Source organism: Notamacropus eugenii, chromosome 4 (assembly GCF_028372415.1).
Source record: "Notamacropus eugenii isolate mMacEug1 chromosome 4, mMacEug1.pri_v2, whole genome shotgun sequence".
In the NCBI taxonomy this organism is placed as follows: domain Eukaryota; kingdom Metazoa; phylum Chordata; class Mammalia; order Diprotodontia; family Macropodidae; genus Notamacropus; species Notamacropus eugenii.
Window position 1 is genome coordinate 290667096 of NC_092875.1, and position 23681 is coordinate 290690776.

The window sequence follows — 23681 nt, forward strand, 5'->3', positions numbered from 1 at the left end:
TCTATCTTACACTACAGGAAAGTAGTCGAGAAGGGGATAAGTGGCGTGGGAGGGATGATAAAAGGGAGGACAAATGGGAGGAGGGGGTAATTAGAAGTAAACACTTTAGGGAAGGGACAAGTTCTAAATAGAGAACAGAATAAATAGGGGGAAGGATAGGATGGAGGGAAATATAGTTAGTCTTTCACAACGTGACTATTATGGAAGTCTTTAGCAAAACTACATATATATAGCCTATATTGAATTGCTTGCATTCTCAGTAAGGATGGGTGGGGAGGGAGGAAGGGAGAGAAGTTAGAATTCAAAGTTTTAGGAACAAATGTTGAGAACTGTTTTTGCATGCAACTGGGAAATAAGAAATACAGGTAAAAAAAATCATATGCCACATCAACATAACACAACTCCCCTTGGGTTGCCATATCAGCATAACACAAACCCCACCTTGCCCCCTTGGGTTGCCATATCAGCATAACACAACCCCCATTGGGTTGCCACATCAACATCCACATCAACATAATGCTTATTGGTTATTCACAGGGTAGACTGTCACATTTAGATTGTAAGCCTGCTTCCCAGCCAATGGGAGTAAAAGGCCAGTGGGGGGATGGGATCTGTGTTAGAGCTATATAATCTCTATTTTTGCATTTTGTAATTGCCTCACTCTCCTGATTACTTATCAGAGAGGAGATGCCTTTTCTCACAAGATTGTAATAAAATCTTGCTGCTTTGCTTCTACCTTGAGAAGTCTCTGATTTTTATTTGAGTCAGTGGTCTCTGACCCACACAGGGTCATAAAGTATTTGACAGCTTCTAGGTATCTAATTGCCTTATTATCAAGTGTGATCATGTATGTAGAGTGTTTTTACAAACTATAAGTGTGAATGATCATTATTAAAGTTATTATTTGCCTTATACAGTCAAAAAGAAATGTTCATGACTTGAAAATTGAGGTCCATAGAGACAACGATTCCTATGCCACCTACGTAATAAAGTCCAAACTCCTTCTTCTGGAATTCAATTCCAAACTGTCTTTTCAGCTTTATTTCTGATAAATAGCCAAATTGAATTATTTATCATTCCCAAGTTTACCACCTCTGTACGCATGATCATACTATTTCAACATTACATGTTGGCTTCTCATCCCGGACCAAGTAACACCTCTTTTATGATGCCATCCCGGACTCCACCAAGAAGATGCCATGTCTTCCTATTCTCAATCCTTATGGTATTTGGTAGTAACTCCCTTATGACACATCTTTCTTTTTATTATGTTTACTTGTGCTAATACCTCATGAGTATAAAGTACTACCGAGCAGGGACTAACTCCTGACACCATATAGCAGTATCTTGCATAAAGTAAGAGGTTTTTTTTTCTTTAAAACTAAACAAAATTATTATTTTGCATTGATCACAGTGTTGATGGTAGACAGAGAAAAAAGGCCAATGTTTTTCCATTCCCGAAGATATCCAGTTACTTTGCCTTGTATTCTACACCATATATAAGAACAACTGTTTTCTTTCCATCTTACTGCAAAGAAACTACTTAAATGTTGAATACATACACTATCTGGTAATAGTAAACAAGAGTTTGTGTAATAATACACCTTTTTTCTCTATAGATTTTTACTACTTAGTACCTTGAGAAGTATTTAAATTCCCTAAATAACCTTTTCTCCTCTCTGGTACTATTAGGTAATGACAAGAATAAGTTACATTTGAATTTCATTATGTACTTGGAAAGATGTTTCCCAGCAATTTCTGTTACCACAAAAGCTGTATTTAGTACATAGCTGTCCAGGATACAAAGGATCAGAGCTAAGAATATAATATTTTGGAGGTAATATTTTGATTATTGACAGCTATTTTGACTACTACTGACTGTTTAATAAAGTGGAGTTTGCTATCTGCAACAGGGAAGGGAACATTCAAACACTTAAAAATCGTGGAACTGAAGTAAAAAAGAATATTGCCAAGTAGGGACTTTCCTTCTTTTCAACATCTATTATATCTATACCACTAAGAAATTTAATATAACCACAGGCAAGCAATACTCATTCTCATATTAGTCATTTCCAAAAATGCATTTCTTATTCTATATATTAAACCATCAATTCTGTCATGAGGCGGGCAATATTCATTACCAGTCCTATGAAATGAACGTTGATAATTTAGTTTATCAGAGTTTTTAAGTCTTCCAAAACTGCTCAGTTTTATAATACTGATGTCACAGTATAAACTGTTCTTCTTATTCTGCTCACTTCACTCTGTACCATTTCTTCTAAGTCTATTCTTGTGCCTTGGAAACTATCTTTTCTCTATAGTATTCCATTATATCCATATAACACAATTTTTTTCAGCTAGCATCCTAGTTCCAAGTTTTTTGTTAACACAAAAGAGCTGTTGTAAATATTTTCATACGTATAGGATCTTTTATTTGATCTCTTTGAGCTACAGGGATAAGCCTAGCAGGGTATATAACTGACTCAAAATGCATGTACTGCTTAGTAACTTTTTGTAACTAATTCCAAATTCTTTCCAGGATGGTTGGATCCATTCACAGATCCATTAAGAGTGTACCAGTTTTCCTGCAACCCTGCCAACATTTGCCATGTCCTTTGCTGGTCACCTTTTCTACTCTGTGGGGTGGGAGGTGAAACTTCAGAACTGCTGTAATTATTAGCAATTTGGAACATTTTTTATCATAGCTATACTAAAATGAATGCGTCGCAATTGAAAAAAAATTAAGCAATTTAATAAAATGTAATGAAGAACAAAATTGTTGAATGCTAGTATGGAAAGGTAAATCAGAGATCCAACTAGTCCAAGGTTCTTGTTTTTATAGAAAAAAACTTTGGGTGACAGAGATTTGGTAATTCACCAAGGTGACACATAGTACAGTAGGTGTCAAAGGTATGATTTTATTCCTGATCTTCTGACTCAATGGCAAAGATTCTCAACCATTTTTATGTGTCATGAACCTATTCCCCAATCTCCCCCTCTTACTGTCTTTGGTAGCTTGATGAAGCCTATGGACCCATTGTCAGAAAAAATCATTTAACATATATAAAATAAAATACCCAGGTGTTATATGATTGAGAGAATCAGCATTCTCCTCTTCTGATAAAAGGCTGCCAACTTCATTTCTCCAACCAAATTAATATAACCACTCAGCCTGGTATAACGACTATAGAGCTGACTTGGCAGTTAGACTTACATCTAAACCCTCCCGCTAACACTAGGCAGTATGTCCCCTTGGGAAAGTCAATTCCTTGTTTCTCCTGGCAACTTTCTAAGACTAAAAGCTTAAGAGAAGGCACTGATCTGCACTAGTAGAGAGAGTTTTTCATCAGGAACTTGCTACACATATGGAATCACAGTTACAACTTAAAAAAACAACAAAAAGGGCCCTTGTCCATGATTTAGAATAGTAAGTTCTTATAAAGCTAAAAATTCTATTCCAAGGGTATTCTTTAATTTCTCCACCCAACTCAATGGGTGGAGAAATAAACAATACAGAATTGCCCATTAACAATAAAAAATACAGAATTGCCCATTATATTTATGTTAGGATGATGACAACGTGTCCACACTACAGTGAACAGTTTAAATAGATATAATGTCTTTTGATTTTGGTAAGACTCTTTTATTAAGAATTTAATGCCTAGAAATATCTTAAACTTACTCCAGGGGCTTCCTGTTTATACTTGGGTTGATATATAAAAGAATTTCAGTTCTCCTCCTCCAATGATTTTTGATATTTAACTCTGGCATGGAAGGGTGAAATTTAGCATGGGGATGTATTGTAAATTTTCTCATGGACACTTCTGAAAATGTGTATTTTTGATAAAGAGACTATCCATGAATTCACCAACAACTTCTTCATCTTTCTGGTGTCTAATGGTTCTGTGTAGCACTAATAACCAAATGCAGGAAAATAAGCACAATATTTATCGTGTTGCTTTGCAATCAATTAATCAATCAAAAAATGTTTATTAAGTACCTATCATGTACCAGAAACTGAGCCAAGTACTTGGAAGACAAGAAAAAATGAAACTGTGCTCATAAGCTTATATTCTGTCATGGTTGTGAAACATGTTCACATCCATGGACGTTCAGAAGAATTATATTCAGGATAAACACATGGTAGCTAAGTAAAAGAGAAGAAGAGCACTAGTACTTGGAGGCAAGTAGTAAAGGTTTCATGTAGAAGATGATGACTGAGCAGAAAGGTATTACACAGGGTGGAAGGAAGCAAAGAGTACCAGTGGCAGCTGAGATTCCATCTATTTGCCACCCCCACCCCACCAATTCAACAAATATTTATTAAGAAACTACAATCTGCAAGGCAGTATGCTGGTGTGAGAGAAAACAATACAATAAAAAAGTGTAGTACAAGGTGATACTTTAGCTGAGTCCCGAAGGAAGTAGAAAATTCTGAGGGACAAAAGAGACAAGAGTACCAGACATGGAGGATGGCCAGTGCAAAGCCAATGTGGTGAGAAACGGGAACGCCACATGTAAGGAAAAGCAATAACGTCAGTCTTGCTAGGACTCTGTGCAGGACAAGGTATAACATATAACGACTAAAAAAAAATTGACTGAGGCCAAGATTTTAAGGGTGTTAACATTGAAAACAGATTTTATATTTGATCCTAGAGGCAAGAGTAAGCTTCTAGAGTTGACTGAGTAGGAAAGTGACCTGGTTAGACTAGCACTTAAGGAAGATATCTTTGGCAGCTGTGTGGGAGGCCAACTGGATTGAGGAAGAGTCTAGATAGAGATCAATGAGGGCCAGAACTAAGATGGTGGAGGTGTGAACAATGACAAAGGGTTAGACATGAGACATGGTGTGGAATTAGAAATGGCAGGATTTGGCAAGTGAGTGACTATGGGGCCAAGGAGAATAAGGAGTTACCACCTTGATTTTCCACTTGGAAACTGATAAAACATAGTGCTCCTAACAGAAATAGGGAAGTTCTAGGAGGGGTTTTATAGGAAGATATTGAGTTCTGTTTTGAACATGTTGAGTTTCAGATATCTCTCAATCATCCAATTTTAAATGTTTAACAGGTAGTTGGTGAACTTTACAATACCTACCTCCATAACATTTCTTGCACTCACAAAACCATCACCCTGCAAGGCACCTATCATCTCTAGTATGAGGAATTGCAATGGTCTCTTCCCCACCCCCACCCCTGCTCTTTATTTATTTATTCATTCATTCAAAATGCAAGAAACACCAAAAAAAAAAAATTTCCATACAAGAAAATAGGAAAAAGTTGCATAGAAAAGTAAGAATCACCTATTTATACCTTATTTTCTTAAGGTAAATAATATATATATACATATAACTTCAACATATCAAAGCTGTCCTGTTTTCTCTGTCTCTCACTCTGAATTACCTTATATTTTATTCTGTGTATTTTTATAGTACTCTCTTTTTAAATCTGTAATTATCATTTACTTTTTCCTATTCACATTCCCTCTATCCATTCTCCTCTACTAGAAACAGGAGGGGAGGGAAGATGGGAATAAATATTTATACAGCATCTACTATGTGCCAGAGATTATGATAAGCTCTTTATAGTTCTTATCTCATTTGATCCTGATGAATCAAGTTCTTTTGTTATCTTCATTTTCCATAGGTTACATGACTTGCCCAAGGCCACATAGCTAGCTAGTGTCTAAGGCCAAATTTCTGAACTCAGGTCTCCAGGCCCAGCTCAGTACTCCATTCATTGTGCATTCTTAAGGCATCTGAGTGATGTGAGATGACAAAAAGAAAAGAGGGAGCTCTCACCAAATCACTTCATTCTTTTTTTTTTTCAAATCACTTCATTCTTTTAAAGAAGTGAAATATGAAGCATGGTTTTCAACTGAGAGGGTAGGGAGAGGCTGTACAGGCTTACAGAAGGATGAAAAGGTTTGGAGAGGGTAGGGAGAGGCTGTACAGGCTTACAGAAGGATGAAAAGGTTTGGAATAGCACAGACATTGAATGGGGGACAGTAAGCCAATCAATACAATTTTCATGATTTTCTCCAGCTCTATTTGGCACCAGGAAAATAGGAGCTAAGGCTCCAGAGAGTAGGCATAATCCAAGGTAGGGGCTTGCAAGGCATGAAACAGCAAGAGGATAAGGGTCAAGGGACTGGAGCATAGAAGATGATGTAGAGTTGGACTGACTCAACAAGGAGGAGAGGAGATAGGGAAGCCAAGACGAGTGGGGTGATGCCCTAGGAAAAAACTAAGTGTTGGAAAGGTTACAGTGTGTTCGAAGAACAGGTTTAAGGGTTAAAAGCAGGGGGAAAGATGGGATAAAAGAGAGATCAAGAATATGGAAGTGAATACTTATGGGCAATGGCAGGGTTAAGGATATGACATTCTCTGTGTGTAGATGATGTGGATTGGAGAAGGACACATGAAATTATAAAACTGAGGAACTGAAATGTTAGGTTGTTAGGAACAAACAGCTCTATGTTGACGTCCCCTCGACTGAAGGAAGGTGTGGGGGTAGACAGAAAGACTGGGAGAGAGTGGATCTTAACTTTTGTAGGAAAAAAGAAGTGTTTTGCGGATTGACAGATAACACCCACTGGAATCCTGGGAGAGTAATCAGAGTTACTGAATGATGGTGATAGATGGGAAGAAAGAAGTTTGTCAATGTTCTCACTACAAACTTCACAGAACAAATCCTTTTGTTAAGGATTTGGATTTATTAAGAATTGGATTAAGTTTGGATTCAGTCAAAGAGTTGAGCTTGAGGACCTAGAGGGTCACATGTGGCCTCGAGGCCACAGGTTTCCCATCCCTGGTTTAGGGAGATATGAGTGAAAGTGCAAGTGGAACTGTAAAGGGAAGCCAGGGATGAGATATCATTACGGAGGAACTAAGAAGGAAAAAATTGAAGATGAAAGCAAGTTACTTGCTAAGCAGGTATTCCACAGAAAGGGTGAATAAAGGGGACTAGGACAGTGAAAGGGTAGGTCAAAGGGGAATGGGAGTAAAGGAATGAGGAGTGAAAGATGAGGAAATAGGGATATATGATAGCCAGAGGAAATATGATGGGGTATGAGTAGGCAAATCACTGAAGAATGAGTCCAGGCATATTACTAGTGTCTAGAGAGAAGTCCATTGAGAGAGAGAGAGCTGATTAGATTAAGGGCATGTGGTGATGTTGTGTCCTGTGAATATTAGGAAGACTATCTAACGACAGGCAGAACCTGGAAATTTGGTGTGGGTCTGATCCAGGAATGGGCTCTGGAGAAAGGGGCCCAGAAACAAAAACTAGAGGCATAGACCTGGGGCTGAGGTGGAACATCCTGAAAAGTCTCAGGGGCATGTGCCAAGACCAAAGGTGGGGGTTGAGGAAGAAGTCTCAGAAAGGAAGACAGAGGGACAGAAGGGGCAGAACCTCCCAGAAACTTCTTTGCTAATTCCTAGTCCAGAATTCATTCAACTGGAACCCCACTATCTCTTATACAAAGATATGGCATTTGAAAGTGATGTTCATAAGCTATTACTATTAGAACCTCTATTTTTATATGTTTGCAATGTCCTTGCCTCCCATCTCTTCTATTCATCTCCCTTGTTCAGTCGTGTTCATTCAGTCTTTATGACCCTGTGGACCACACTGTCCATGAGGCTTTCTTGAATATACCACAGTGGTTTGCCATTTCCTTCTCCAGTGGATTATGGCAAGCTGAAGTTAAACAACTTGCCCAGGGTCCCACAGCTGGTAAATGTCTGAGGGTCTTCCCTGATTGCTGCCCCAGAGAGCTCTATCCACTGAACCATTTAGCTGCCTCTTCTATCCATCATATCTCAACACAAACAATAGCTCCACAAATCCTTCCCTGATTTCTGACAGCTGAAAATGATCTTTACTTTTTCACATTCCTAATCTGTTTCTTGAGTGTAATCCCCAACTTCTTGCCAAAATCCCCAACTTCTCTCCCGCTGATGCCGTTAACATCTCAAAAGTCTATGTGACTTTTGCCATATCTAGTGACAAATAAATATTCCAGTTTCAGCTTTTCAACGGTAAAATAAGCTTCAGGTTCTATTTGTACCCACTGTAATAGACCCATTTATACCAGATTTTTTTGTTCCAATACGGATTGGAGGTAACAGAAAACAAAACAAAACAAAAAAACAAAACAAAACAAAAACTTGAAAAGATTCCTGTTGTCAATCAGATTCATTTAGAGGCAAGTTTCTTACAATTTTTGTATATGTCACTGTTGACAAGAAAGGGGCAGAGGGCAGCAGGGGAGGTGACACTACTGTTAATAGTTCAGGCACAAATGCTCATTTCTGCCTGTGATTGAAAAGAGAAATGTCTCTGCTGCCTCATCCCACACTCCTTTTCACCAAACTTAGATGACACAAGTGAATTACAGTGAAAAACCAGAATGTTACAACTAGCTATAATATGGGAAAAGTCTGAAAATATAAAAATAAACATTCCTATTGAAACATTAGGAGAAGAAAATTCATCATTGGATTGGAGTGTCACTGGATGACACTCTGGATAGCTGTCAGATTTAGATATCTTGGTAAACTAGATTACAAAAGCTTATACTGACATAACACATAAATATTACATATTTTACAGGTGATCTATATCTTTTCTTCTCTTATTTCTCTGCCTTTTAGCCTTTTACATTAGTATCTTCAAATGAAGATAGTCAGAGAAAAGCAGACATGAGATGTAAATAAAATCATAAATAACATCTAAGGGGCACCTAGGGGGTGCCAGGCCTGGAGCCAAGAAGACTCACCTTACTGTATTCAAACCCAGCCTCAGATCCTTACTTGCTGTGTGACCCTGAGAAAATGACTTAACCCTATTTGCCTCAGTTTCTCATCTATAAAATGAGCTGGAGAAGGAAATGGCAAATCACTCCAGTATCTCGGCCAAGCAAACCCCATTTTGGGTCCCAAGGAGTTAGACACAACTAAAAAACAACACAACAGACCACCTGAGCCTTCCCCCACAATTACTTTGCAAAGCTCTAGAAAATGTACCAGACTGAGCTGTGATTATGAAATCCAAGGGGAAAAAAAATCAGAATGAGTCACTTTTTTCCCATCCAGGTCAGTACAGGTAGACCGAGACCTATGGGGTGTAGATGTAAAGGGAGGGGTTGATGTGGGTGTGTGCATGGGGTGGGGGGCAGCCTAGTCAGGAATTACAGTGCAAAGCATTGTAATACAGGGACTGCATGAGGGCTGGGCTGTTTCTGTAGTTGTACCACAAGGTAAGAAGAAGCCCCAGATGGAGCATGGAAGGGCCTGACCTTCTGCATGGAGCAGGAACCGAGCCAACTAGCATCCCTGTTGCTGACTGCCAAATATGAGGTGAGAGATTCTGTGAGGGATGAGGAGGGGCCCTCTGCCAAGAGCTGGCCATCCAAGAGGAAGGAGCAGTTGTAGTTCCTATTATCCTGTTTAGTGAGTGATGAGGAAGTACAAAAACAAGCAGCAGTTGTGCAGATATAATTCCAAACTGGATCTAAAAGCTACATGCAAACTGCAAGGGAAAGCACAACTTGGGGGCACAAACTCAAATAAAATACCCGAAAGAGGTGAAGCAAAAGTTTAGCTCTTTAAAAAAGACTTAAAACTGATTTTGTAATTGAAATAAGAATGCTAGAAGGAAGCAGATGTAAGAGAAGTGTAAGCGCTGGGAGGAAATCTGGAAATGAGTGTTCTGGAAGAAAGAATTAGAAGGTCAATTATCTAAAAGGTAAAAAACCTTATTGAAACAATAGACAATACTAGAATGGAATTTAATAGCTCCATAAAATGACAAGAAATGATTTTTAAAAGACTGAAAAAACCAGAAGCAAGTGTAATATATATTCTACCAAAAAGAACTGACCTTGAAAAAAAAAGTCAAGCAGAGATAATTGCATAACCATTGAACAACCTGACAGGTAAGACCAAAAAAAGAGCTGCTGTTCCCCACTAATATAGAGAATCAACCATTCAATCTCTATCATAAATTCTTTTTCAAGAAAAACATCAACAACATAATAATGGAAAATAAATCCAGCAAATTATAATGACCAGGCTTGGCCTTAAAGAAGAGATAGTAGACATTCCTTCCTACTTCAGAGTTAAGGACTGTGGGATATTGTCTGGTTATGCTAACTTAAATTTTGTTAATTAAAAACAAAAGATATCAATAAAATTTATTTTGAAACAATAAAACAAAACGAAACACATTGTAGTAAATTTCTGAACACATCAACTTAAATCCTTAGATATGGGAGCTGACTTATTTTCATGCAAAAAATACAAACTAACATTTCAAAGGTATTCTGGACTTAAGACATCATATATATCATACAGGGGAGGAAAAAGGACAGGACTATAATAAAGGGAATAAGTGACTAAGATAGGATCATAAAGTGTAAAGGCTCATAGCTTATACAAAAGCCATGTTCTTAAGTAGGATAAGGGTTACAAAATGTGTTAAGGGGTACCCACACCAAGAAAATCACAGAATCTTTAAACTAGCTTAAGTGCTATCTGCCACAAAAAAGTCTTTTCTGACTTCTGCTCTTAGGGCTATCTCATCAAACTTTTTCAAAGTTATATATTTGTGTATATGATGCTCCTTAGAATGTGAATTCTATAAAGGGAGGGAACAGGTTCATTTTTGTCCTCTGTAACCGCAGCATCTATCACACTGCCAGGCACATGGTAGGTGCTCAATAAATACTTCTTCAATCCATAACTACTAAGTGCTTACTGTGTACAAGGCATTGAACTAGGCACTGGGGATGTAAGTACAAAGAATCAAACAATCTTTATTCCCAAAGAGTTGAGAACTTGTCTCTCATTGAAGAGACAAGTTCAGAGAAAAATACATAAACTACACACAAAATGAAATAATAAATATATATAAAACAGCTTGAAAGGTTAGGTGGGCATTAGCAGCTGGAGGACAGGAATAAGGAAATGTACCGTAAAAGGTGGTGTATGACCTGCATCTTGAAGGAAGTGAAGGACTCTTGTGAGGCACAGGAAATGCATGGGGGAGAGGGAGAGAGGAATTGGGAAGGAGGTTGGAGGTCAGGACAAAGGCACAGAGATGGGACATGCAGTATATATCATGTGAGTGGTGAGAAACCTGAGGCAAGGAGACTAATTAGGAAGCTGTTGCAAGAGGTGATGAGGACTTTATTAAAGATGGATCTTTTATGGGCTTCTAGGGGATGATAAATTCTCCACACAGATGCCAAATTGATAATAATAGAGTATAGGTCTGATCATCATCTGCTCCGGCTCAAAAACTTCCAATGCCTCTTCTATTGCCTCCACAATAAAACATAAATTACATATTCTGTAGCCCTCTAAAATCTGGCTCCAGGTTACCAGTCCAGGCTTAACACATTGTTGCTTTTTCACATACTCTGCAATACAGAAAAAATGGACTCCCTGGAGTTCTTTGATTTACAATAGTTCATCTTCCATCTCTGTTGCTGAATAAGATGTTTGCTACATCTGGAATTCCCTTTTGAGCTGAGACTACTGCATTTTTGTTTCTGTATCTCCCACCATCTGGTATATACAGTAGGTAAATAATAACTAGTTGAATCGATGTGATATTGGGAGAGTCATATAACTTCTTGGAGCCTCAGTTGTTTTTTATCAGTAAAATGAGGCCTGAACTAGGTGACTTTAACTGTATATGTATAATCTTATGATCCTAAATATGAAGTACTTATTTTATTAACAATGATTGTTCATTCAATAAAAATGAGTTTTTCTAGAATACTACATGTTCTGATGTGGTTTAAGATAGTGATACTACTTAAAATGACCAACTTTAAATTTTAGTTCCTTCTAAAAGGAACTATTTATTTAGAGAGACCTTTTTAAAAACAGAAAAAAATATTTTTTCAGTTTGGGATTTTAGATATAGTAATCCTTATGGAACTGGTGACCTCTATTTTATCATTTATGAATATTTTTCCACATAACTTAAAACAATTATTCTTTAACAGTAATGGCATAGAAAAATTTTAAACTACCATTCCACTTACCTGAACATCAACACAAACATGCAAAAATCATTTCAAGTACAAAACTATATGTCTAAAAATTAGTATTTAAAAATTCACCATTAATAATATGTAAGTATTAAGCTTCAAGATAATGGAAACTATTCTCCATTGACAGCCAGCTTGATATTTTGCTACTTTGTGGAACAAATCCATGGAACAATCCACATTCCATGAGAATGCTAAAACAGTAGTGGGGAGCCTGGGCAGAAGAGGGCTGAAACTATTGCCTGGAGGAAATGACTATGATATGGGGTTTGCTGTTAAAATGACCTGTTAAGAAAAAATCCTTCAATATAATTATATTTCAAAGAGTTCCAAACACTTAAAAAAAAAAAGAGTCAAGTAAAAAGTTTTGCAAAGCACACTTAAAAAAAAATTCATTCAACTCTTCTTGGGTTCTATCCAGTTAGGTTGGTTACCTATTTCCATTTTAGTGATTCCTGCCAAATTACCCATTGCTACTTTACATAAAAACAAGACAAAGAAAACACCAGCATGATTATAGCAAACATAATGAAAGTTGTCCCCACATAAATAAATTTCCATAAAGGAAATTTTATTTCAGCCCTGGCACTACATGTTTATAACTTGTGTTACTGATAAAGAATCAATTCTATAGCTACTCACTCCTATCTTACACATATACACACTCTATAATCAAGCAAATAACAAGTATTTATCAACTGTGCAAGGCACTGGGCATACAGAGACTGAAATGGAACTCATATACATGGCCTAAGCATTCAATTACTATTTGGGACATTCACAAATGGTACCTGTTGAATTGATTTTGATTTTTTGGAAACCATATCATAGTAGAAAAAATGATCACAAAATAAATATTTATTTAATAATGGTTTTAATCCAACTTTTTAAAAGGACAAAGAGATCCTGCATCATATGAATCAAATAAAAATTCTGGCATACTACCACGGATCAAAATTTATTAGAACTAAAAACATAAAAAAAAAAGTTAATTCATTTAGGTCATGTAAAGAAACTCAGGATTCTACTTCTCTAGCTTGTCCCAAGAGAACACCACTCTAAAATATACTTATTAGTGGTTTTATGGCTTCTTGCTGGGCAAACCACATTTTTCTCTATAGCATTTCAAGTGTTTAAACCAATTCTCTCTAAGCTAATGCATACATTTTGCTGTTTAAATAAATAATATAAAAGTAGTGGTAAATGAAGTAGTAAAGAACTTTTAATAATTTTAAAAATCAACAAAAGGTATTCCAACTTCTGTGAAACAAAAGTGGCATTACTTAATTATAAAGCAGTGATATAGGGTGATAGAAATACATCACTTTCTTTACTGTTTCCTAAAAGAATTTCAATTCCTTTCCATTTCAATTTTATTTTTCGTTAGAAGCTATAAACTTTTCCTTTTGCCCCTCACCATATGATATTAAATTTTCATGGGGATTCTGAATTTGAGATTCTAGCTGATGACAATTTGTTGAATATATTTTCTGAACAGATTTCTATTTGAGATCATTTTTTCCCCTATACAGTTATCCCTTCTACATCATGGGGGTTAGGGGCATGGCACCCCCACAATCTGGAAAATCCCCTCATACCAGAGTAGAAGTCTGAATTATTATGGTACTAAAAGAAAAATGTTGACATTACACAATATTATGTGTATACTTTATGCATTTCTGAGTTTCTAAACTGAATTCTGTGGTCCTTCTTTACTTTTTTGGCTGTCAATTTTATAGTGCAGTATACTAGAAAAAGGGATGGTCTGGGTGTCAGAAGAACTGAGTTTTGAGTTCCAGTTCTTTCTAGGAGACCCCTGGAAAATTCCTAACCCAGTTATTTCTGAGTTTTCTCATATGTAATAATGACTACCTATTTTACAGTGTTACTATACGGAAAATAGGAAAATTTTCAAGTGCTATGAATATGTGAATTATTTTTATATAAGGAGGTAAAATCAAGTGAGCATTCCTGTTGGGGTGCTACTCACTATACTCATGGCGTCACTAGAACTCAGGAATCTTGGAAGATACCAAAATGCTCTTTTCACTTGCCAACTGTGTAGAGACTCCTCTGGTTGAAGACCTTTGGGTCTCTTTAAAGGGCTACTCTTCTAACAAAGGATAAAGGTCTAAAATGGTTTGAAAATGAATTTAATTTGTATCTTCTAACTTTTTTAGGTTTATTTCTATCTTCAAGTAAATTTACTTTTAAAATCAGTAGAAATCGTATTAGAACAATAAGAAATGACATGTTATTTATTATTACAGCTTCTTGGGTGGTTGCAGTGTGCAACTTTTTTTGCTTAAAAACACAGTGAAGTTATGGCAAAATCCCAGCACGACAGATCTTAACATGTCTTTTGTTTTCAAGTGGAATCAACAGTGTTCTGCAAAACTTTCTTGTAGGTACAAAGCAGTGGAAAATACTTAATGGCTGTTTTAAAATGTAAGATTCCTTATTCAGTATGTGCAGTATGTAGAAAATAATCTCTTTCAGACTTTAAGAAATCTAAGCAAACTTAATGGTTTCTTCACTTGAATGAATCATAGTTATTATAACCAAAACATAGTCTCCGAGCCCTTTTCATCTTCAAAGCATTATAAACTTCTACCAATTACATTTCACATTAGCCTTATAAGCTAAGCCCTGCTCTCCAACAATTCTATGCAGAGAAACTGAGGAAGAACACTTAAGCTTCATACAAAGACATTGAGGGAATGTATAGGTTTAGAGTCTGACACAGATATTTTAAAATCGGGGGTGGGGGGGTAAGGGAGCCCATAGGAAGAGGCAAAAGAAGCACTTAGTTTAAAATGACTATATACTTTTCATAAGGAAAACAGGAAATGAGAAGCTATTAATTTGAGGGCAGGTTCATATTAGAATCTGTATCCTAAGTACTTAATTAAGACACATTCACATATTTCCAGTGATAAAGCAAAGAGTCAGGGCACTTATTATGTCTAGTTCAAGCTCTTTTTGTAGACCCCAGCTTCAGAAAAACAAGAGGGCTTTGGGACTAGATATTCTCTCAGTTTCATGGTAGTTTTAGATTTCTATTTTCCTACACTTGGTCACTCGCTTTAACCAGAATCTAGAAGAAAAGTGCATATCTACAAATGGAAAATTCTGTGATGATAATGTTGGCAGGGAGATAGAAATTTGGGGGAGTTGATGGGTCAAGTAAGGGTTTCAGACTAATATAACTAACATGCAAAAGCAAATATTATCTTTCTAAAGGATTTACTCCTGGAATATTATATGAAAGGTTTTAGATGAAAGAGTACGGAATCTAAGAGGATGTCTTCAAAAACAGATTACAAGAAGATAATAATCTTTTTGGCCCTGAAGTAAAACAGTACACACATACTTCATGAGCATGTATTAGCCCCAAGCACTGAGACACTGTTCATGCCTGCCCAACATAGTCTTTTTGGCACTACAAAGTCAAAAGTATTATTTAAAAAATATTACTTCTCCTTTTTTCTATAGACAAAAATATCAAAGAAAAAGAGACAGAAAAACTGGTCTTGGACCAAAAAAAAAAAAAAACACAGGAAGAAAGCTGTCATGTACTGTTTCTAAACTTCACAAAAGAAGTCTGGCTAGAGATTAGGGTCTTTCAAATCTACTGTCATCCAGGATATGAAGTTCTAACCTAACTGACATCAACAGTTGAGGCTCAAAGACTTAAACCAAACATGCTGACTAGTTGAAACAGGAGCTATTTCATGTTTTACAATTCTGGTTTCCATCAACTAGCTTCTCCCCAAAAAATTATGGAAGTCACCTGCATCTGAACCTATGATAATGGATGAATTTTGTATAATGTATCCATAAACTCCTGCAAATGATACTTATATTTTATCCTGTCTCATGTCAACATTACTTCATCAATAACTTAAAAAATTGAGAGGAATCTGAAATCTATATCAGACTCAGATCAAACAGAAATAAAACTCTCCAAAATAATCAACTAAAACTCTTACCTTGTTCTTTAATCTGACGAATTTGCTTCACAGTTTCTTTTAGGATTGCACATTTGTCAGGTTTGAAGTTAAAATTGTCAATATCATTGAAGTTTGCAAAAATCAACTCGGCAAGCTCTTCGATATACTTATTTTCCTGCTCACGGTTGCGTTTTTCTGTGCTCCTTTTAGGGCTAAAATGGAAATGAACATTGACTTCAAATGTATCACAACAGATACTTTTTATGCAACAGAAGTTAAAGAAACTATATTAAAAATTGCTTGTGCACTGAGTACGTATACACACACACACACACTGAAATAAAATTAAAATTTGAACTTTTATAGAAAAATTTATTGAGGAGTGGTAGGAGAGAAGGGGAAAATTGCTATAATAATTGAATCTAAATGATTGGTAATTTTCCAAGCCAAATGACATGTAAAATGTAAACAAAGCATATTCAATCTTTTGGTTTTTAGGACTTAATGTAAAATATAGTTGAAATTTCTCATGTCTATTGGGTGAGGTAGAAAACTCGAAATTTTCTCTTGATAACTGCTTTATTAAATAATATTTCTTTCTAAAGCACAATGGAGTTATCAATTGCTAAATGGCAAGCAAATCAAAATACTTAAAATGCTTATTCTGTTTGAGATTATAATAAAAACATCTTTATATATATATATGAACCTTCTAAATCTGATCTAAAACAATGAAATAATCAAATCTCTATCACTATATTAAGTTTATTTTTATGGTATCATATTAAAGCTGGTAAAGACTTGATATATGGAGACCAAACATTCAATATTTCAGGTGATAAAAAACTGAGGCCCCCAAAATTAATATACCCTAAGTATGTCTGAAAGAGGTAAGACCAAAGCTGCAGGTTCTGAACTTCTAGTTTTCTTTCCACTGTAACACACCACTTCTTTTTCCAGGCCTTCTCAGTGTCAGGCATGGTTAAAAAATTAGAAAATTTTGTCTATATCTCTTTTTAAGTCCCTCAAAAACTTTCAGTTTTTTCCCTTGTTCTTTAACTTCCCATAATTTAGGACTAATTTTATAATATTAATAATATTCACTGAAAAGTTCCTTGTTTTTTTTCTTTTTATTCTACTCCAAGGTAAATGAACTATTTATTTTTTAACTTTTTTCTCTCAAAACTGAATTATATCTGTGGCACAATTCTTCCTTTTCATGGGACATAAATTTCTTGACATCTATTAGTCAAAACAAAATATAAAAATCAAGGACTATCAGGTTCAAATAGTTTTAGGGGTTGTTGGACAGGAAGATTCAGAAGAAATAAACTCAGCTCTCCTGATTTTACAAACAATAACAACAACAACCCTGCAACTTTTTAGATATTCAGAATTTTTAAAATTATGCATAATTTGTTTAAAGAGTTATTAATAAGAAAAATTAAATAGTATATTTATATCTGAAATGAAGTCTTCACTGGAAGTTCTAGAATCACACTTTCAGGGGTGGCAGGAACCCACCAAATCATCAAGGTTATGTGACTTCCCAATAATACAATTTTTTTTCTTGGAATGAATCAAACCTGGGTCCAAGCTGATCAGGACATTCCTTGCGCTTTCTTGTCTCTGCCCTAGATGGGTCAGAGGTATTTTCTCCCATTCCACTCATCTTGAACACATATCAGCAACTACAATGAAAGAAGAATAGTAAGTAGTGATAATGTATCTGAACAACAGCATGTTCCTGATTTGTATATCAGAGATCAATTATAAATCAATAAGTTGACTGACTAATAAGCTCATGTACTTCCAACTGACATTTTGGCTTACATCAAAAGAATAAATTAATGGGCAGTGAAACAGTTAAGAAAAATAATTGCTTTTGTTAGTGCTAAACCTCTCAAAGCAAGCTACATTCCAGCAACACATGGAACTACATCTTCTTGCTTAACAGAAGATTTTGCTTAAACACAATCTTTCCAGTTTCAGGAGTAATTTTGACACTATGTGAAAACTCATAGGGTGTTGTGAACAGGCTCCTCTCAGTGTCTGTTCTGGTTCAGTCAATATGAAGGCTGACTTCTGCAGGAGTTTTCCATAACAAAGGGATATATACAGAAGTGTTGAAAAACTAAGTTTAATTATTCCAAAAGCTTTTAGTCAGACAGGTATTAAACCTTTTTTCTGTGTTGCCTCTCCCAAAGAAATCTATAAAAGACATCTTCTCCTGCCTCTGTAGTTAGGATTTTTCTCTGGCCTCTCCTACCCCTTATTTTATAGTACCCTCTATTGGCAGCTTACCCCCTCCCTCCATCCTCTGCATTCAGAGGCAGTTTCCTATGTCATACACTGCCACCTATCATATCCAACTTTCTATGGTGACTTTATTTCTTCTCTGAGTTGGCTTTAGGACTTTTCACCAAGGTTCAAACAACCTCAAACTCCAGAGATACACTTCTTTCTTTTTGCTTGGGAAAATGAACTGTGTCCTGATGCAAGGCATTCAAAACAGAAAAATGAGGAGATATAAGACAACAGGTAGAACCAGTGTGTTGACATTCATTCTAATCATTAGTATGTAAACATCTGGGCTGCTAGGTGCTACAGTAGACAGAGTATCGGGTTTGGAGTCAGGAATATTCATCTTCCTGAGTTCAAATCTGACCTCTGACAGTAGCTGTGTAACCCTAAGCAGGTCACTTAATCCTTTCTGCCTCAGTTTCCTCATCTATAAAAATGAGTTGAATAAGGAATGGCAAATCACTCCAGTATCTGCCAAGAAAACCCTAAATGGGGTCATAAAGTATTGGACACAACTGAAAAACAACTGAACAATAAGAGTCTAAACAATAAGAGTCTATTCAGCACCCACTTTCAAAAAAACACAAGAAAAAAAGAGAATCCCATCTCAGACAAATAGAAACTTAAAATAAAAAAAACCCAAACCCCAGCATAGTATATGACAGTAGGAATCATGAGATTTGGGGTATTAATTCTAGCTCTGAGACTGACTACCTGAATAATATGAGCGGAGTCATCTAAATTTCAACATGTCATCTCACAATCTAACAGACTGCTGAAACATTAAAAATTGTGAGTGCTTTGAAAATTGTAAAACACTACACAGATATTAGCTTATTTTGTTTTTATCTGAAGCCAAATTTAATTACATTTTTTTACCAAAAGATAAAAATGACAGTAACCATGCTTAATATATACTTTATACAGAGTATCCTAATTTGTATTTCTCCTCCCCAAAACAACCCCCCCCCAAACACACACACAATAAACTGGCAAAGGGTACAAAAAGGACATGCCAAAATGTATCAGAGGTGCAATGTATAACTCATCAATTCAGTCATTACTGAATAAAATACCTATGAACACTAATATTTAAACTGCCATTTTGATTACTGAAATGCTTTTGAATCAGTTCTACACTTATAATTCAGTAAGATACTGAAAATATATAAAATAGACAGAAGTACAGTGAGGGCACTATACAATTTGATGCCCATAAGGAAAACTATGATATAATTAAAACATGGCACAAACACAATAAGATGAGGAAAAAGTTATGAAAAATTAAGCATTTTCCAAGGAGACAGCTTAAGTCCACTAAAGTTCTACATAAAACAAAATCTATTATCAATATCACTCCTGAAAAGAATTTAGTATGACTTTGAAGTCTAAGTGGAAGGTTAATCACTAGATATACGTAGATGATCAAGTTATATGGTTCCAATGAAAAGTATATTAAATAGCAACTTCATCCCTTGGAAAGTTTCTTCAACAACATCAAAATGTTATTTGAAGTTGAACTGTAAAATTCTCAATGAGTGCCAAGAAAGAATAGGAACTAAATTTTTTCAGCTTGAATCTGGATATCAAATTCAACTAGTGGGTGAAGGCACAATTTACAAACTGTAAATATCCTGGTAACATAAGGTTAACAAGATGAAAGCTGAATATTTTAAGAGACCCACTGGTTTTCTAAAATCATAATAGGAAAAAAGACATTTTAGTGCAAACAATAACTACACAATAAGTTTTTTAAATGGAAAATTTCTAGATTGTGTTTTTAAATTTAATTTTTTCAACAAACATAAGTGTGTTTTCTCTCCCTCCCAACTCAATCAAGGTACAAAAGAAAAACAAAACTCTTGTAGGAAGATTTTCTTTGTCAAAGGACAGAAAGAAAAGTAATAAGATATTCTTAGAATACAAGATATATGATTTAAAACATTACAGAAATACTTTTAGAAGAAACTAGTTCACAAAGAAAAAAAAAGCTGACAACAGGTATGAGCCACTGATTTGTCTAATGCACCAAAAAATGGCTTATTTCTCCTGAGAGCCAATTAAATGACTAAGATCCAAGAGCAGAAGGCACTCCATAGGTGACACCCACATGAACTCAACCAATAATAAGACATCAAAGAGGCCATGAACAAATAGTTGAGTCACATGTATATGTTAATAGAAGAGATGGGGTTTATGATCATAATTCATGATAAGGTCACTGACACTATAAATTACAGAAAAGTTATCCTTACAGAGATTGCACTTAAGTGATACAGACTATGTAATGAAATATTGGAAACTATACAACATATCACTGTAGCCTGCAAAAATTTAATACCTACAAAGTATCTAGAAAGATGATAGGTGTGAAGTTAAGTGAATGGAGTATATACAGGGTCTGGAGTCTTAGCTGTGTGACCCTGTGACCTTTTTCTTTCTTGGTTTCCTTACCTGTAAAATGGGGATAATAAAAGCACCTAACTATATAACTCACTGGGTTCCTGTGAGGACAAAATGAGATATTTGTAAACCACTTTGCAAACCTTAAAATGCTATATAAATACTAGTTGTTATTAAAGATAAGTAACATATAAGCTCTTCATTTTTAAAATAAATTTTACATTTTTAACAAGCTTCAAAACATCCTCAAGAGTCCATCAGCTGCCATTTGTCTTAACGAATAAAAAGGCATACTGCTTCATCTGGCATGGCTCAAGATGTACAAATACTGCGGTTGCCTCAGCTGCCACTCAAATACAGATTTTTTAAAAAGGGGGCATGTACAAGTATATCAATAAACATTATCATTTAAGGAAAGTGGAAACAATTGTACATCCAGTTCAAGAGGCCAATTGGAATGCCACAGTTGAGACAGGATAGTGATGTGTTGCAAGTATGGGGTAACACTGTCACCAAGTTCAAGTTCTTATCCGATAGTAGTAGGGGAAGGCTTCTTAGAGTGCAGAAATCAATCAAGCAAAGAAGCATTTTTAAAAGGGCTTACAATACCTTAGATGCTGTGTAAAATGCAGGGGATACAAAGAAAATAGACCTGGTCCTCAAGTTTACAAGACACATAGAGTAGAAAAGGGAAGATACTAGTAGTTCAAAGAACCAGGAAAGCAGGCATGAGAGTTCAGTTTTGAAGACAACCATGGATTCCAGGTGCCAGAGGTGAAGAGAAAGAATATTCCAGACATGGGGGCAGTAAGTGCAAAGGCTGGAGCATCATATTAAATGGGATCAGCATGATTAGATTTTAGAAAGCATGACAGGAATAATGTGTAACAAAGACTGGAGAGCAAGGAAAAGGCTAAGTAATGAACTTTAAATGCCAAAAAAGAGGAATTTTATATTAGATCCTAGAAGCACAGAAAGCTAGTAGAGCTTACTGGTTGTGAGGAGGAGGAAATAATCTGCCTTGGGCACTAGGAAAACCATTTTAGTAGCTGTAGTAGGATCAATTGGGAAGCTACTACAATAGTCTGGAAAAGATGTGATGAAGGGCCTGAATTAGGGTGATGGTTATGTGTGCTGAGAAGAAATATATGCTAAAGATGTTATGAAGATAAAAATGTTAAGATTTGGGTAACTAATGAGAGAAACAGTGTGACTGAAAGTTCTGACAACGAGTCTGGGAATCAGGGTGACTGGGGGTGGGGGTGGGCTATCCTTGACAGTAATTGGGAAGTTTGTGTGCTGGACATGCCAAGTTTAAAATGGTTCCAGGATATCTAATTTAAAATATAGTTAATGATGCATAAGGAGAAATAAGGAGAAAGACTACAGGGTAAAGATCTGGATGTCATCTTCAGTGATAATAACTCAACACATAGAAGATGAGATAATCAATATATGAAAAGACAAGGACAGCAGAAAACAAATAGATCTGGTTTCCTTAGGCTTTTGGAACTGAAGGTGATGAAAATCTAGCAGAGATGAGACACAAGTGATACAGGTAAACTGTTCAAGTTAATGCTATCAGTAATAACTAATGCTGATACAGCTTTTGTGTAAATATTACTTGAGGATTGCATTGGATTTGCTAATCTGTTACTATGTCATCATAGTCTAGTGCAGAGATGGGGAACCTGAGGCCTAGAGGTCACATGTGGCCCTCTAGGTCCTCAACTGCAGCTCTTTGAATCCAAACTTCACAGGCTGAAAGTTCTGAATGTAACACATGTGGGAGTCAGGAGACCTGGATTCAAATGTTCACTCTGCCTTTGTATAACCTTGTACAAGCCCATTAATTTTTCTGTGATCAAGTTTCCTTGTCTACAAAAGGGGTATAATAATACCAATTCTGCCTGCTTCACAAGGAAAAGTGAGTTAAATTGTAAAGTTCTTTGTTAATCTAAGAACTGTCAATTGTTATTTATTAACCAAAATATGGAGTTAAGTGGAAAAGATAATTGCTAAATAGTACGATCAGACAATGCAAGGTAGTGGACAAGAGGTCCAAAAGAATTACGAGGGGTGTGTATAGTGGTCACTTCCAGTCCTGCTTCTGGCTTCCTATGAACTCTAGAACCTAATATAAATTCCTCATGGTTAAGAAGTTACTAAAATCTACAGACTCCAGGATAAAATATGAAGTCTTCAGTTGGTTCTTAAAAGTCCTTCACAATTTGGTTCTAATCTATCTTTCCTGACTTACAAGTGACTTCCTTTTATGCATTCTAGGCTCCAGACAAAACTGTCCTTCAGCTGCTCCTCACACATGACACTCGATTTCCCATCTCAGTCCGTTTGTGTAGGTTAATTCCCATCCCAGGAAATGTATCACCTCTCATTACCACTGCTTCTTAGATTCCTCCACTCCCTCCCAATCTTAGCTCCAGTATAGGGGTGGGGAACCTTCAGCCTGGAGGCCACAGGTTCTCCACCCCACTCTAGGGCCACCTCCTATACAAAGTCCTATACAAAGCTGCTATTGCCTTTCATGAAACTGCCTTTTATTTTTTGCACCCTGTTTTTTTATATTATACATTTCATGTATTCTTATATGTACGACACACTGTTTCTCTCAGTAAAGTGAAATGAGGTCGGGGTTATTTAATTTCTGACTCCCCTTACTATAGCTTGGCACATAGGAGATACTTAGTAGAAACTTGATGACTGACTGATATAAAGTCTGGAACATAGGAGAGGGTGAAGGGGGCATTCAAGAAAAAGGAAAAGGAATGAAAAAAATCGAACAGTTTGGAGTAAGCTATTTCCCTAAAGGGCACGTTGTAAATCATGGCAGTCCAATTTTGGAGACCAATCTAAAACATAAGAAAAAAGGGAAATGACTGCTTTACTTCAACAAACTTACTACAAGTCTCTTATGTGGCTATGACACTATCCTGATCC

General features: G+C 36.0%; 1 protein-coding gene across 24 annotated transcripts in view; it reads right to left on the reverse strand.

The window, feature by feature from the left end:
- The window catches only part of NCOA2 (nuclear receptor coactivator 2), a 346666-nt gene that overhangs the window by 100642 nt on the left and 222343 nt on the right, over positions 1 to 23681 (reverse strand). For all 24 annotated transcript variants that reach the window (XM_072604810.1, XM_072604824.1, XM_072604819.1 and 21 more), the window contains 2 exons: positions 17603 to 17707; positions 16056 to 16228 (listed from right to left, as the gene is read on the reverse strand). In XM_072604810.1, the coding sequence (XP_072460911.1) occupies positions 16056 to 16228; positions 17603 to 17688 (259 nt within the window). In that variant the 5' untranslated portion in view covers positions 17689 to 17707. The remainder of the gene's footprint in view (positions 1 to 16055; positions 16229 to 17602; positions 17708 to 23681) is intronic.